The 17,902-nt window shown below is 35.7% G+C and overlaps 1 protein-coding gene across 4 annotated transcripts in view; it reads right to left on the reverse strand.

Annotated features, from left to right (window-relative positions):
- Positions 1-17,902, reverse strand: part of ALA2 (aminophospholipid ATPase 2) — a 274,747-nt gene that overhangs the window by 232,120 nt on the left and 24,725 nt on the right. For all 4 annotated transcript variants that reach the window (XM_089797980.1, XM_089797978.1, XM_089797979.1 and 1 more), the window contains exons 4-6: positions 5,688-5,804; positions 4,722-4,814; positions 4,456-4,630 (exon numbers count right to left, since the gene is read on the reverse strand). In XM_089797980.1, the coding sequence (XP_089654106.1) occupies positions 4,456-4,630; positions 4,722-4,814; positions 5,688-5,804 (385 nt within the window). The remainder of the gene's footprint in view (positions 1-4,455; positions 4,631-4,721; positions 4,815-5,687; positions 5,805-17,902) is intronic.

A 17,902-nucleotide genomic window follows, 5' to 3' on the forward strand; every position in this document is an offset into this window, starting at 1 on the left:
TTTCAGCGCAGCTCGTCAGATAGTAATCTGTATATTAAACACTCTAGTAATGATATTCTTTTGCTTGTTGTCTATGTGGATGATCTGATCATTACTAGGAGTTCAAAACATTTGATTTCAGATATCAAACAGGATCTATGCAGAACTTTTGATATGACCGATCTTGGATTGCTTCATTATTGTTTAGGTATTGAGGTTTGGCAGACTGACAACAGTATTTTTTTGTCTCAGTCCAAGTATGCCAAAAATTTGCTTGACAGGTTTCGAATGCAGGATTGCAAACCTGCCTCCACTCCTATGGAGACTGGTCTGAAATTATCCGCACAATCTAATTCTCCTCCTATAGATGAAACACTCTTCAGGCAGCTAGTAGGTAGTCTCATCTACCTCACTACTACTAGACCTAATCTCAGTTTTGCAATCAGCTACATCTCACAGTTCATGACGAACCCCAAGACTGATCATTGGATTGCAATGAAACGTGTGTTACGCTATGTACATGGTACTTCAGATTATGGTCTTCTTTACACAAGGAGTACTACTCCTCAACTCAGTGGATTCACCGATTCCGATTGGGCTGACTCAGTTGATGACAGAAAATCTACATTTGGTTATGTGTTCAGTATTGAATCTGCAGCAATTACCTGGACTAGTAAGAAGCAACAGACACATGCACTCTCCTCTACAGAAGTAGAATATAGAGAAGCTGTCAAGGCAGCTTGTGAAGCAGTTTGGCTCCGTCAGATGCTTACAGATATGCATATTTCTCAAGCAGGTCCAACTTCTTTGTTTACAGAGAATCAAGTAGTACTCAAACTTGCCAAAAACCCAGTGTTTCATGAACGAACCAAGCACATCGAGCTTCATTGCCATTATATCCAACAGTTAGTAGAAGATGGATCTATTCAGTTACTCTATGTCCCTACCTCAAAGCAACCAACAAATATTTTCACAAAACCCCCTGGTCCTGACAAGTTTGTTAAATTCAGGGGATCTATTGGTGTAGTAAATAGATTGAGCATTAAGGGGGGGTATTAGAATAATCTTTAATGCTCACTCTTGTAGCTTATTGTAAATATTAGAATGTTTCTAATATTTAGGGGTAGTCTAGAATATAATTTTTCTATTCTATTCGATTCTCCTTTTGTATATATTGATCGTTTTGATCTCTGTTTAATATCAAGTACTCTGCCATTTACATTTGTAACAATTTTTTGCATCTCTTCTTCTCTTGAGACTGGTACTTTTATACTTGCTTTAAAACCACATTTATATTTATGAATATCCTTCTTTATATTTTCAATACAGCTGCAATCCTTCTTGTACACTTATAATGTGTGTAAATAAATAAATATATATATATATACTATTGTATCCCTTACTTCACCAATGTGCCCCACTCGCTTTTTATGTTTTCTTCTTTTCACGCACACTTCCTTCTATTCTATTATTGTTCCTTACATCTGCTTATATCCTCTTTTACTAACTGCTTACATAACTGCTGACATCTGACTTTTTATTTTTACCTTCCACTATATTTTTTGGTGAACGTATTAAATCTGCCTTCTTTGCTTAACACCACACTTGCATATATCTTTTCTAAATCTGGTACAATAGCTTCATCTACAGCCTTCCCATAATCTGATATAGCAAAATGATAATCTTCATATATACAGCTGCTTATTTATATTCACTGTACTTCACTTACCTTTCCTTCACGCTATTTTCTCTCCATAGTTCACACTGCTCTGTTTATTCACTCATCTATATCACTTTCTTCATCAAATCAACTTCTCTTTTATATATTGTCATATCCTAGAGACACGTCTTTTTATCAAATAGTTACTTCCACTCTTTTAATTAAGTCATATATTTTCAGATACAAATTACTTACTATTATCAATCGCACTTTAGTATTTTTATTGAATATTATGATAATATTGCACATCATCAATTTCTCAGGCATCTTTTCATACATCACCAGAAAGAGGGATTTATCGGGCTTCCACAACTTTAGCATATGTCCAAACACAACCTGACTATTTTGCGGCCTCTTCATAATTACTATCTTCCATATTACGTAGATTGACACTGGCATATGTATTATTCTTTGTTTTATTCATGTTCTTTGACTGTGTATGTATTACCAGAATCAATACTTTCTCAATACTAATTCCATCGATAATTATAGGTTTCTGAGTTATAATTCGCTGCTTATATTTATTAGCTTCGATTCTCCCTCTGGATTTTATCTTTGGTTTATCAGGTTGTATATTGATTCCATCGCTGTCTTCTATGGACTGTCAGGTGATATCCATACATAGTTTCCTGAAACACATTGCTGCATATTATTATGTTATATCTTCACTGTGAACATTGCCTTGTCACCGCATATTTGGAGCCATCGATCTTGACTGTATCTGAGTTTTGTATTTTTCTTTTATACTTTTGGGAATGGTGTTCATAGGAAGATATGCATCGCTGTTTGTCTTGCCGTAAAAATTCTAAACAAGGTTCCATTCGAAACCACCTCCACTTATGCTGACATAGAATGTATCTTCTTTGGCAGTTCTCACTGACATGCTCACATCGTAACATATATTTGTCTTATTGCTTCCTTGGACGGTATGGACAAATATGACTAATCGCATATGGTCATGCGTTGTTTCCTTGTCTTTTATCAGGACTGGTCTTTATAATGAAACTTGCTCACACAGCGGACTTCATATCTTTCATTTTTATCGCAGTATATGAGTGCGTATGTTTTCACAACTTGGAGACATCTGCTTCCATCGCATCTTGAATATTGACTGCAGTATAAGTCATTGTTCTATGCTTGGATAGATAATTGCGTCTTTAATATCTATTGCCGTCAAAGTCATGGTCTGAAGCATTCGTAGGAGACTGTCTTCAGTTGCTACCTCTCATATTATCTTTTCACTTGATGACATGGACTTGTTCAGATTTCCGTTGTCTATTATATCCATTTCATAACACTGCTCCATGGTACTCTGTTCAACACACTAATGCCCTTCAATTCCTTTTTTTAATCGATAATGATAATTTGACTTCTGCTCACTTCCTATCGCACCTTGTCTTACATGGGACCTTTTGCATATGCTGACTAGGATAAGCAACTCGTATCCTGGATACCATGAATATATACAAACAGTAAATGGTCTTCTTCCATTTTTGAGTTGACTTCATACGGCATCTCCAGGCTTAATGAATCACTGTCTATCATATGTTTTCTGGACACGTCCTTACTCTCTATATGATCGCTGTTGAAGTCTCCATATCTATGATGTCCATAATATATAACAGGCTTAGTTTTTCATCCTTTAATATTATCGGGCTCTTCTCTGTATGCTGACAATTTGATCATGCCTTTACTAAATTATATCGGGCTTCATAAAATGGACCTCCAATTTTACCAACCTTTGTTTTGTTTATTGGTATAATCATTTGTGCTTAACTCCCCATGTTTCTTTCTTGCATCACATATCATTGATACATACTATGACCACTATTTATTTATACATTTGATTCATTTATCCATTATTATTATTGGCTTGCTGACATATACTCTGTTTATTTAATAATGCTTGCTCAGTAAATAAAATAATCATATCCTTCCCTTGGTATGTTGAACATTGTCTATAAGTTAGTCTCTCTATTTATTCGTCTTTTGTGCTTTCATCAAGGTCAACTCTTAATTATTGTATGTCACTTCTAAGCTTCTCATTAATTCATGACTTCCAAACACATCTTTGGCTTCTTGTCCCTTTGACATTGATGGATGCTCATCTGAAGTTATTTGTTTCTATGTCACTAATCTGCCATATATATTCTTCATTCCATCTAATTTATTTTCTTTGTATATAGTTGTCCATCTTTCATTATAACACCATCTTTGACATCAATGACAATTTATCCAACAGTGCCCGGTAACTTGGAACAGAAGTTTAACATGCATAGTTTCCCATTAATTCCATTTATGCATGTACAAGATAAATTATTGACAAAACTTATGCATGCAATGCACTCTAATAACAGATCAAAGAAATAGAAAGCTTGTAGTATTTTAGGATTATTTTTGCATTAAGTATTTCCTGATTTTCAAATAAGATCTACTAACTGTCCAAGATGTTGAGCTTAATTGGTTAAGCATTAAGTTCTACTTGCAGAGACCCAAGTTGAACTCCAAAAGGGACATCTAATATGGATTTCAAAGTTGTGAGCTGTTGCACTCCATAGTTGGCTTATGGTATGGAGGTGGAATTCTAAGTTAAGACTCTTGGCCTTCCATAGGTAGCTTCTAATGTTGCTTGAAAGGAACTAATAGTTGTCTCATTATTGTCTTTGCAAGACTTGTACTGGTCTCATGCTGATGCTCGTATGAGAAACATTTGTAAACAATTAACAATATAAAATATAAGAACTACAAACTCATACCAGTGTAAACAGCTACTCCACATGCCCATTCTGTGTTCCTCAGATAACAAGACTGTAGCAGTGTGTTACTGATAGTTAAAGGGCATACATCATTATCAATAAAAGGTGGAAAAAGTCTTATATTTGCATCAAATCTTCTTATATCTTTATCTGGACCTGGACACTCAATGACACCCTGCAAACCAAATAAAATCTTTAGCTTCCAGATCCTCCTAATAAAAGAAAAGATCCAGAGGAAGCATGCCAAAAGTTAAATTTATAAATACCTTGATTTTATGCAACAGATCTGGAGTAAGACCAGAAAAAGGAGGAGGTATGTATCTTGTCTTTAAATCAGTTTCACCATCTAGTGCTGCAGTCTAAATTGATGTTCACATTTGCCAAAGCACTAATGTTAGGAAAAAACACAGCAAGAAAACATGCCTCGAGCCCATCTAGTAGTGCATAGAAAAAGAACTCTTCAATAAAATATTCAACAATTCTTGTGATAATTATGGTGACATATAGGGGTTAAGAGAAAAGTGTCCTGTCATGAACAATTTCTATCAGCCAAAAAGAGTTAAACTAATAAAATCATCATGAAATATAATCGATAAACAAGTCAGAAAATTCCATTACAAAAAGATCACTTCATGATCTAGATATTTTGTGAACATTTCAGATAACTGGATGTATTTTCAATACATAAATAGGGATTCAAGCACTCATTACCAAGCTAATCATTGATTTTCTCATGCAAACAACACTCATGGCAAAAGGCATTATTTAGAAAAGCTCTTGAATCTAGGACATGAGAAATTCAGTAACAGGAAGCATTAGTGAGATCACATATAGCATGTTTAGACCCACAATTCACTTTAGTGGGCCATTCTTTTCATGAAGTAGCATTGCTGAATTTGTAACTGATAAGTGATTTCTCTTCGGTCTAGAATCAAACACTCAGGTCTGTCCTGAACCTTGCTCAAATAGAAATTAATTAATATGAATGAAACGTCGAAGTGAATGTAAAACAGTTCAATAATAATTAGCTTTTGAGAATAGGTTTAATCAGCACTTCAAAATGCTTTGAAATTTATCTTCAGCATACTTGAATGTGCACTATACATTGATATTCATTCACTCTTAGTTGACGGGGCGAGTGTTTTTGCAAAATCAATTCTGTAATTGATATTAGCATAAACTAGAACTAAAACAATTTAACAAAAGAAGAAACTTTGAGAATATATGCTCACTTCTACAAAACATGTGCCCTGTGATTCAGAAGTTCCCAGAAGAACCAAATCGCATGGCACTTCATCATTTTCACGAAGCCATACTATATCACCAATGCGAATCTCTTGAGCTTGAATCTGCATGTATGTTCAATTGCTGCCTGCATTAATAGTTGCAAATTCCAAACAATTTCTGATAGATGCAAAACATATTTACACTTCACACTTTGAGACTGGTTAGTGAAAAGAGAAATTAATTCCAATGAGTTACAACATGCCCAGAAAGAAAGGTAAATTTAGTGTGCTATGCATTTTTAGCCTGATTGACTATACAAAGGGTTGTAATATACTGTTTCTAATAACAATTTCAATACTCCAGTCAAACTCAAACAAGATGCACAAAATGAGGATTTCAATTCCTGCAAGCCCCTCTTTCATTTTGAGTCTATAATAAGGCATAAAACAATCTTATCATAATCAAGGAGACAGAGAATCCATCAAGCCCCCAAAAATTTTGAGTCTTTGCTAACTCCAAGATTGTAACAAGAGAGAAATCATTGACGGAGAGAAGCAAAGCAAAAAGGGTGCGATTAGCCCGCCCAATGAGAATTGTACATCTCACCATGAATCACACAAAAAATAAAGTTAAAAATATGTTACCTGTGTAAGGACTAAGCATGTTTTTTAATTTTGAATGACTTACCCATATATGGAATTTAGCATATTGAAAGTGCAAAAGAAAGAGAGTCCAATCCTAAAAATACTCACTTCCTCAAGGGATCAAAGGTGTGCAAGGAGAATCCATTCTTCAAGATTGTATATGGATTTTAGCATATTGAAAGTGCAAAAGAAAGAGAGACCCAATCCTAAGGATACTCACTTCCTCAAGGGATCAAAGGTGTGCAAGGAGAATCCATTCTTCAAGATTGTGCATAATCTATAAAGAGATTCACAAGTGTATGTCTAGGGTGTCAAGTAAGTGTGTGTGCAAAAAGTGAGTAGAGTGCATGCCCCCACGTTAAAGTCATTGCAAACACTTAAATGGGAGCAATGGCTTTAACAAAGTATATGTACTTCCACTTAGAGACGTAAAATGCCCCCAAGAGAAGACAAATCAAGGGAAATGAGCACATAATATATAGAGCACAAAAGGGATCTACTAACTTCGGCAATTGATGAGAGGCAATCAAAATCAACCTCCATAATATATCAAAAAATAATGTCACATACTGTTTATTTCCCAAAAAAAATTAATAATTATTGTATTAATTGATTAAAAATGCAAACAATTAAGTAGATTATTTGATTATGTGAAGTATTTTTTGATGCATGAATAAGAATGATTATGCTTGACACCTAACAAACAAGAGAGAGGAATCATCAACATTCTCCTACGTTGGAGAGAGTATTGTCAAGTAAAAGGTTCTCACAGGTGGAAATAACTCATTGTGATGGAATCAACACACACTTACTTAGATTCATGTAGTTAGGTTGCATGTGTGTGAATATGATTAGTAATTCTAGGAATTAATATTTGAATAATTATATTACATTATGAATGATAAATAAGCATAGCACATGAGAATGAAATCTCTTTCTTATGCTAAAATTGGATCATGAGCCAAACTTAGTAGAAGACTCTACGACATGTTTGTGTAATGGTATTTCAACATTCTATCAAAATGGGCTAAAATAAATGAGAAGTGACCCGAGATAGAAAGATAACCTTTTAAGAATAATTTAATAATTATTATATAATATTATTAATAAATAATATTATATTAGGTTGAGGCCTTTGTTCAATTGGTGAGAGCTCCTTGTGGTATAAAAAAGGTTATGAAATCCAGTCTCCTCTAGCCCACACAATACTGAAGATTGCACTATCTCTAATGTCCCTCAGTCACATTAAAAAGTTTTCCTAGCACACTACAACTTATAAGGGGGGCTACCCAATTCTTGCTAAAGTGACCTTCAAGCCAATTCAATTACCCTTCCTTTGCCAAAACAAAAGAGAAAAGGTAAAAATAAATTTCTAAATTCTTCTAAGAGCATATTAGCAAATGTATGGCCATTCCACTAATGAATGTCAATCTTTGAAGTGTAAAATTCATCAATTCATTGACTCTGGTATGATTTAAATGACAAGTAATAATGGGTAGCACCTTTGTGATGTCCCGTCTCAATAACATTTGTTTCCTATTATGTTGCTCCTCGCTGTGTGATACCTAAAGCTTACCTCTTGGGGGCTCATTGTCATTCAGAGTGATACAATGTCACATGCAATTAGACTAAGTTTGCAACATTATAGTTTATTCATTCTTTTCTCTATGTTAGTGTAATATCCCTAACTAGATATTTGTTGATTTCTCTTATAAACAAAATAATCAGAACTAAAACCTTGCAGATGTATTCCAGCACAAATGAATCTAGTACAATTACTAACAGATGTTTAACGAGCTTCTTCTTAATTATAATATTCAAACTTAGATATAGGCAAATGGAATACAATAGGATGTTTAAACCAGAAGATTCTTCACAAATTAATAACCAATTCCTTTCAAAATAATATTCAAGTTTTCAGACATACAGAAATGCATTACAGACTTATAATGTTAAAACCAGAAACTTCCATACAACTCTGCGAATACGTTATTGCATTATACAACAGCAATACAATAACCAGTACAAAAACCTAATCCTAAATACAGATTTAATAGTCAGATTGGAAAGTTAGAATAAGAACCTGTAAGCGCAAATGAAACACCTAAACTGATGTTTCCCGGGACAGTGGGTTTGCGTCCACTATTTGTCAGCACGAGGGGCTACGTCCTCAAACTAGCTGAAAGCTGAAGCTTTCTGAAAACTCTCACAAGAGAGAAAACTGAACTGAATCATAAAATCAAGCTTGCCCAACAATGAGACTCTTTCCCCTTTTAATACACAAACCAAGACTCTTCGGATCCTCTCTAGTTTTCAGCCTATTCCCTTGTGGCTCTTCAACTTCCCTAAGGTATTTCATCTTGTTCCTCCTTGACCCTTTGTCCTTTGTATAACATTAAATTGACCTTTTTAATATTTTGTGTCTATGTCTCAAAGTCAATTTTAATATTATATAGAATAAGACTTCAATATTTCTAATGTCCCTAAAGGGAACATTACAATTAGGGGGCAAAAACAGTATTCACTCCTTCCTAAGGATCCACTTTTCGTTTATTGGGTTGTACTTTCTATAACATGATATCCTTGCATATAATTATTTTTTCTTCATGAGGATTATCTCTTTGCTTAGAGGTATGCATCCTTGATTAGGACCTCTTCCTTTCTTGAAAAGGTGTGCCTATGGTCTCGCTTTGGTGACAGAAAAATGTGTAATCCTTAACCAAAAATCCTCTTTCCTAGCAATTGGAAGCTGTGTATTCTTGATCTCCTTCCCCTTTCAAACTTGAGGATGTCATCCTTATTTATGATCTCCTCTTGAAGGTAGATATCTTTAGGCAAAGATCTTTTCCTTCCCCTTTGATACTCATGTATCCTTGAAAATAATATCTTTGCATTTTGGCAAGATATCTTTTTTTTAACAATTCTCTTCCTTGCTCAGAAATGAATCCTTTAATAGGACATTTCTTCCTAGATTGGAGTGCATGGAATTTTGTTAACGATAGCCCCTTGATGTTGAAACATACTTACCTCCAATGTGGATCTTAATCTTCCTTATATAAAAATTAAGGTACGCTGACATCTTAAGGGGAGGCATATGAGGCCTCCTTTTTGGTTGATGTCACTACAACACCCCTCTTGCAGTTGTATTTTCAAATTGCCTTGCAAATAGAGGGTTTCCCTTGGTAATCTTTGTGTTGGTGTTGCTTCAGCACCTATTTTCTAGGTGTGTTTTAAATTGCCTTGCAAACAAAGGGTTTTGTTTGGAAAGCTTTGAATCTCTACAATGAACTAGCATAAAAAATATAGCTGGACCAAATTGATGCTAGGTCACACAGATCACACACCATAAACAAGCCTGGTTGTCTAGTGGAACTCGTGCTTCTCCTTCTAACATGAATCATACAACAGAAAACATCTTCTTGGCAAGACGTATTCGCTAGAGTTTGTAGTTGTAGAGAGATGTCATGTCCCCTTCTCCGCACTAGTGTTTTGGCGCCAGGTTAATCTATCTCCACATCCGGATAGATTAACGGCATTAGCTATCAAGATGCCTACCAGTCACATCGGAGATTTTATCTTATGTACTTCAGTTATTTTATTAAAGTGTGTGAATAAAGTTACTTTATGTTATAAAGTTATTTACTTTATAAAGTGACTTGAGTGACTATAGGACAAAACTGTGTTTTATCCCACATTCCTTATTTCATTGTTTATCCCTCACTTTGAGGTTGTAAAATAAGGAGCTTGCATTGGGATTGACACACAAGAATTTATGAATAGAACATATTGCAAGTTCTGGTTGCTTTAATGTGACTGGTTAGAACTCTGAGGACAAAACCCCTCGAGTTTGGCTTTTTCCGAGGAAGTTGGACGTTACCCCAATCTCCTCTTCAGAAGTTAAGATACAGTTCAGGCAGAAATCGGCAAGTTTAGATTGAAAGTAAGTGCTTTCTGTTATTGCTTACATGGAATAAATAGTTTATTTGGTCTACAGTGGTGATGAGCAGGGATTGATGAACAGTCGACTAAGGGAAAACCATATCTGTTTGGCATTAGCAGTCAAGTACATGGGTTGAGTTCAGTGAATGTATTATCTTAAGAGCATATACGAACTGTAGTTGCAGACCGGAGCTCCAAAACATTGACAAGCCTTTCATTTTGAGTAGCAAGGTGTGCTCATGGGACGGTTGGCAACACGGGTATCTGCAAAGCGTGAAACTCACTGCTTGGCTGCGGTCTGGGAAAGCACCCGCAACAGCATACACACGTCACAGGCAAGGTTATGAAGCAACAACAGTCAGCAACATTGAAGGAGACTTGGTTGCTTTTGCGGGAGCCTTGGCTAGCAGCAGTAACGTCTTCCACCCCTGCCACAGGTTAAGCCAAACCTCCACCACATGGCTGTTACAATATACACTGTGACAGCAGTAAGCTGGGTGGGTACTGGATACTGTGACAAGCTGAGCGTTGGGAGCATTCACGAACTCCTGTAGCGTACTCGCCACTGTTATGGGTCTGACCTTTATATCTCCTTTCCATTATTCATACTGAAAATTGTTAATAGGGGAGGTCTGCTCATCTTTTCTCCATAGTACGTAGCTTAATGTCACCTTGACGTACTGTCGTGTATGCATGGTTAAGATTATTAAAATTTTAATCTCAGTACATTTTTGGTTGGTTGTACATTCTGTAATCATAATTCATAGCTCTTACTTCGGTAATAAAGTAATGTATCATGTTTAAGCTGAATATTGCTGAAGGACTGGGTTTTCATGACAACTGTTTGATATAATACCTCAAGTTCAGATTGGGATTTTTTTGTTAAGAAATAGCAGAGGTTAACACAAGAGATATCTACATACCTTTTTTATTGCTCCTACTTGAAATTATTCTCCCAACATTGACGTTTCTTCACATGCTCATATGCAGCAACATCTAATGCCTATCAAACTACTATGGTACTCCATCAGCATGCCTATTGAGATCATCTATGATGATTATCTTCCTCATTCGTTTTCTATGTGTGTTAGTATCATAACCAGAGATCATTCTTGTGCCATCAGAATGCAAACATAAATCTGCTTATTTGTTTTTGCCCTGTTGTTGATAGTTGTATTTGAGGTCAGGCTATGAATGATGAAGACGTTGGATTCAGTGGGTCTTCATTTCTCCAACTGTCATCCTTTTTTATCTCACTTTTCTCACTTATATATATTTGGAAGATGTGACTTTTCAAATTGAAAAGATGCTTCTCTTCAAAACTAAATCACACATAATATTAGTCATATAATAATATAATCAATATTAATTATCTTTAATTGCTGCATCTTCTTGAAACATATTTTATTTGTTTATTCTTATATATTGTTCAGACTTCACCATTTTGTCGGTAGACACTTCCCTTCCAACATTCATGTCATCCATATTTCATCGGGCCTTCCAATAGTATCAGGTATACTATGAAACGAATTCCATGCTTTATTGTTTGATGTCCAACAGACTAATTTATATTTGTTTTCATGAAGTCACACATGTTATCACTGACAAATATCAAACCTCTAGTGATGATTTTGCTCCTCTCGTTACGCTAATCTGTGTGTCGTGGTGTGGCCAGTATGCAAGTTCGAAGGTCTAATGTCTTGCAACCTCCCATCATGAGAATTGGTGTTATGGGAACTAGTCGGGGATTTCCATGAGAAGCATTATCGAGACTGTTGAGACTCCACTCAAGCATCAACAGATGACATGTTTTACAGGTATACATTTGTAGCAAATATGAGGATTAGGCAGATACAGACGTGCTGGGTCTATGAAACACAATTATGCTTATTTTCTGAAAGCTCATTGGAGTTAACCTGTATGGTACCCAGAATGTTTACAACATGATTGGACTGGCGGCTACCTCTCCCACACAAATACAACTCAAAGACTTCTAACGTTATAGTCCAACCGCAGTCATCGCCTTTTCACATAAACATCAACAGATTTGAAGCTTGATATCCAGCATGAATGCAAAGAACTGATAAATGGCATTCTCCGTGTTCCAAACTCTTTTAGCGACTTTGTTTTATTTGCTTTGCGCCCACTCTGTAATCATCACAATTAATTAAATCACATTTCTTTGAGGTGTATTGATTTAGTCGTCGTGTCTATGCTTCCACTTTTCGTTTGCAAGTTTACCAACACATTTTCCTCAAAGCATTCACAGTTCTGAATTCTCTTTGACTCAAGCTGCTGGCTGTATATGAATTGACAAAAGCAATCTAAACGACGAAGAAGCTTAGTCAAGTTGGTCCTAATCAATTGGGATTTCAATGACCTCGTAGACTCGGGTTCCATACTCTTTATGTCTATTGCAAACCTAAGCAATGTGACCATCATTTGTGTGCCTGACACTCCATAATCCAAAGATCTCTGCAATAGCTTTTCCACTGATGCATTTCATGTCTGTAATCACATAACAGATGCAGTTAAAGTTCAGTCATACCTGAAACGATGTCTGTGACCAGCCTTTTGGTGGCATTCCCATCATCTCTAGCAAAATATAACATGTGCGGCACTTTTCTCTCCTCAAGCTGAACTGAAAAATTAACCAAATTGTTCATCTTTCTATGAAAAGTCCCATTGGAAGGCTGTGCTCATAGTATCTCAATCCTTGAATTTCTTGCTTGATATCTCTGAGATCTTGCTCAATGCTTTTCAATCTTTGCAACACTTGTTCAATTCCTTTTGCAATTCCAGAAACTGCTGGTGACACAGAACCATGTTCTTCTTCATCTACTAAACTCTGTTGTGAACTAAGAATTTCATTTGCAGAAGGTACATCCGGCTCAACAGTAAGCCTGTAAAGATCATGATATCACCTCTTCCACTGCTTCCAGTAATAATGGCATCATTGACAGATGTAAACATTTTATAATTTACACCAGACACGAAATTTGTTGAAGTTGAAGTAAACGACATCAATTTTGAAGTTGACTTTTCTGGCTTGGAAGAGCTCCATGTTTCAGAATTTATTGAGTTGACACAACTCATTTTTGGTCTTAACTCGTCCTTCACGATCTTCTTCTTCATCTTCTGAACTCTTTTGTGAACTAAGAATTTCATTTGCAGAAGGTACATCCTTCTGAAGAAAGCCTGTAAAGATCATGATATCACCTCTTCCACTGCTTCAAGTAATAATGGCATCATTGACAGAAGTAAACATTTTCTAATTTACACCAGACACAAAATTTGTTTAAGTGGAAGTAAATGACATCAATTTTGAAGTTTACTTTTCTGGCTTGGAAGAGCTCCATGTTTCAGAATTTATTGAGTTGACACAACTCATTTGTGGTCTTAACTCATCCTTCACGATCCTCTTTGAATTTTTGATGAAATCGAAAACTCTTTCTTTTATCATATGATCCTTCCAATTTATTCATCTTGCTGTTGGTCCATTATAGAATCATTTTCAACTTGCTTGCCACCTTCCATATGAATCTTCTTTTGTCAATTCCCCATCTTGCATACTATCTTCAGTGGTACAATATTGCTGCTATATTTCAGATGTTCATACTAACTTTCTATCTTTGCTGATTCTTCACAATAAATTTGGAGACTAAAATAAGGCTCCATCAATGGCAAGGAAGATATTGATTGATTCTGTAAAGAATCACATTGCGCCACTTATATCCAAGTTGAATTCAGCTAAAGAAATGTCTGAGAGCCTTCAAAGCTTGTATAAATTCAACAATACTAGCAAAGCTCTGGCCTTGAAACGTCAACTCATATAAAAATGGCGAGAGGAGAATCAATTGTCTCCTTCATGAAGAACACAGAATTGAGAAATCAACTAAATGCCATTGGATATTCCATTGAAGATAAACACATGGTATTGTTGGCATAAATGGTCTCCCTTATTCTTGGGAGTCTTTTATTTAAGGCGTTACTGGAAGAGATGAATTACTCAAATTTGATCATCTGAGAGCTGATTATATTCAAGAGGAATTCAGATTAGATGCTAGAGTAAATGGTCGAAAATCTCATCATGAAGATCATGTGCTCATACATCTAAAAGGGAAAGTCAGTGGAGAAAAGAAAATTTCAAGAGAAATAAAGATAGGGATTCATATTCAGTTTTTGAACCCAAAAAGAAGGATCCTCTAGAATTCAATGTTCCAGATGCATCAAGTATGGACATTATGCCAGAATTTTTTTATCAAAACCAAAACATCAAGTTTCTGCTGAAAATGTTGATGACGCTTCACCTCATAAAGAATCTTGTGACAACTCAAGAGGAATTTTTATTATGAATAATTACTTCTCCCTCTCAAATTTAGATGTCATATTATAGCCCTGTGTTAAGTATTGAAACTGTGGCTTTAAGGAAGTACTCGGCGTCCAGCATAAAGTCTGATTTTAATAAACTTGTTTTAGTGCATACTATTGGCTGATCATTTTAACATTTCTGAGCAAAGGAAACTGTAAAATTAAAGGTAACAATTTTCATTGTTGAATCTGCATTAGATTTCCACATTTCCTCAGAAAGGTTCTCTATACAAATTCTTTCCGGACAAAATTCCTTATTTCAATTCTCTTCTATTGGTTTAAATACTAAAGTTGTGATCTTAAAACTTTGTTTGAGCTGCATGACTGGAGTTTTAATTTGATAGTTCCAAGGATACACATACAATTGATAGAAAACACAGATGATCTCAGTCTGTTACAGGTGTTCTGAAGTGATCAACAAGCTAGTTGTCTACTTTTTGTTGGGTACCCAAGACTTCAATGTAAGGGAAAGCTATATCATTTCAGGTGGGAAATATATATATCAATGCAACTGGAGAAGATTGAAAGAGATTTTTGGGTGGTCACTGGTTTGATTAGTGATGGGCACAATTTAAAGACCTGTTTGGAAACTTACTTATTTTGCTTGGAGAATCACATTCTTGTTTTATCTCATGTAGTTTGTTGTTTTGACTTAAACTATTGGATGAGTTTTGAGGGCATTGTGTGAGGATTAGAGACTCGATTGCCATGTTTGAGTTGCACAGACTGCTACAGCAGTTTCTAGACTTAAGTTGCAGTCCTATCTGTGTTCATTGGAGACGTTTTACAGGTCTTAAAATCCAGCAGAAGCATGAGATCTTTATTCTTTTATCCAAGGGGAAGCTAAGGCTATCTCAAACTTAGTCAGAAAAGAGAAGCATTTAATACTATTGAATAATGTTTACAAATCTTTTATGTAGTTTATACTTTAGAATAGTAATTCATGTATTCTTTTAGCACCAGTCTGTGTATTTCTCTTTAGGGTAACTAAATTCTATGATTTATTATTAGTCTCTCTAAAATGCAGGACGGATCAAGAAGCAAGAAGATGATGGATTAATTATCTGAAATCGCATAAGGAATTCAAAGGAGGAGATTTAACATCCATAGTGGAAGTCATGACAGCTAGAGAATTGAACATATATGAAGACTTAGCTCGCAGTCAGCAGAATAAGTTGGTGTCACATAACAAGGTTGGGTCATCCTTGGATAAAGAGTTTGCATCAGCAAGGAAACTGAGAAAGATGAAGACACTAAACAAACTAAAACCTTTCGTTTTGATCAGTTACCTCCAAAAGGAGGTAATGATATTCAGAGGGAGTTAAATTCCAAGAATTCAAGGCATAAGTTGAGAGCATTAAGACTCTAAGATCAATAGAGAAGAGTACACTTCCAGAGAATTTCTTTGCAATTCGGAGGCAGGGATCAAGAGGGAGTTATGGTGAGTACATTGATCCAGCAGATTTAGCCTTTGATTCTGACCTTGATTGTGCAGTCCTTGATACAGATCCTTTCCCTATAATTTTATTGATAAAGAAATGAAAATGTCAGCTAAGTTGGTTGTTGTGTTCAAAGGCAAGGTGCTTAAGTCCTTGGTAAAACTCTTCAGCTGCAGAGAACTAAATTGCACGGTCAATTTGTATTCGACAGTGGTATCTCTGCAAACTTATTCAGGATAGGATAATCTAGGAAAAGGTCGAGAAGGACAGTCCTAGACTTCAGCATGGCAGAAGTTTCAGAGGTGTATACTGAAAACTGTTCCTCTAAGGCAAGCATTCCTGACAAAATTTAATGAGGAGGTCAGGAGGATTATGCAACTGATTGAAGATTCAGAGGGAGCTTGAGTGGCGGATGAAGAGTACCCTGTCCTTTGCATGGGATCAGCAAATGTGGCTTCAAAAGCTCCTTGTTTGGTCAAACATTGGAGTCAACAGTAGTTTTTGTCATAATAAATGCTATGAGAATGCATCCCTTGATGAGAGGGAATCTCTATTGAAAGGGAATCTCAGAATTTGTAGCTCTTTTCCTCTAAGACAGAAATTTGAGGTAAAAGCCTTTGTCAAGCATTTTTTTTGAGACGGAGAAATTTGAGGTGAAGCCCTTGTAATGCATTTTTCTCTGAGATGGAAAATTGAGGTGAAAAATGCATTCTTCTCTGAGACAGAAATTTGAGGTGAAAGCCCTTGTAATGCATTTTTCCCTAAGACTGAGAAATTTGAAGTGAAAGCCCTTATTTCTTTTTCCACTCATGAGAGTAGCCATAGTGGATGTTATGTTGAGAGACTCTGTGACAACATCAAGTTGAGTGACTCAGTGATAGGAGCTTATGTTTAATCCACAAATAGAAGTAGCCATAGTGGATGTTATGTTGAGAGATTTAACAACACTGTGTTGAGTAAGTCCGTGACATGAGCTTGTGTTTATTTCACAATTAGGAGAAGCCAACATGAACATCATGTTGAGTGACTCCATGATGCTATCATGTCAAGAGAATCTGTTATAAAGCTTTTGTTTTCCTCACAAATAGGTGTAGCCATTATGACTCTCATGTTGAGAGACTCCATGACATGAAAATCTAGAAAAGGTATCTCCTTTACTAAGAGGGAGTGTTAGAGTTTGTAGTTGCAAAGAGATATCTGCATACATGTTTTATTGCTCCTATTCGGAATCATTCTCCCAACAGTGTCGTTTCTTCATATGCAGTATTGCATCACCTTGCTTGTTGAGATTATCTATGATAATCACCTTCCTCATATGTTTTGCATCTGTGTCTATATCATAGCCAGAGATCACTCTTGTGCCACAGGAATGCAAAGCTGAATTGACTTGCTTTTGCTCTGTTCTAGATGGTTGTATTGGTTCTCAGGTTATAAATGATGAAGATGTTTGAATTCATTGTGTCTTTATTTCTCTGTCTGTTTACCATTTAAGCTCATGGGTGATTGATCTTTGTAACTGACAATCACTGATTTGTTACTGCTACCGTGTTGGGTTGAAGAATGAAGTTAAAAGTCACTGTTGTTGCCTCGTCATTCTACAGCTCACTGTGAAGAATAGTTTTTGGTTTTCATTGACACCGATTGTATACTGGCACATTAGGCACGTGTGTGAATCGATTTTTCTTAAGGCAGTGTTATTGTGACTATTCTAAATTTTTAAAGACAGTGAATGATCAGGTGACGTTTTCCACAAGTGATTGCTTGTAGAATATTATCTTGCTGATTATCATGTGCACTAGTTGTTTTGCATATGATACCAGTGATTCA

The sequence above is a fragment of the Cupressus sempervirens genome, chromosome 8, assembly GCF_028749045.1.
Source record: "Cupressus sempervirens isolate cs-2001-9-10 chromosome 8, ASM2874904v1, whole genome shotgun sequence".
NCBI classification, from domain to species: Eukaryota; Viridiplantae; Streptophyta; class Pinopsida; order Cupressales; family Cupressaceae; genus Cupressus; species Cupressus sempervirens.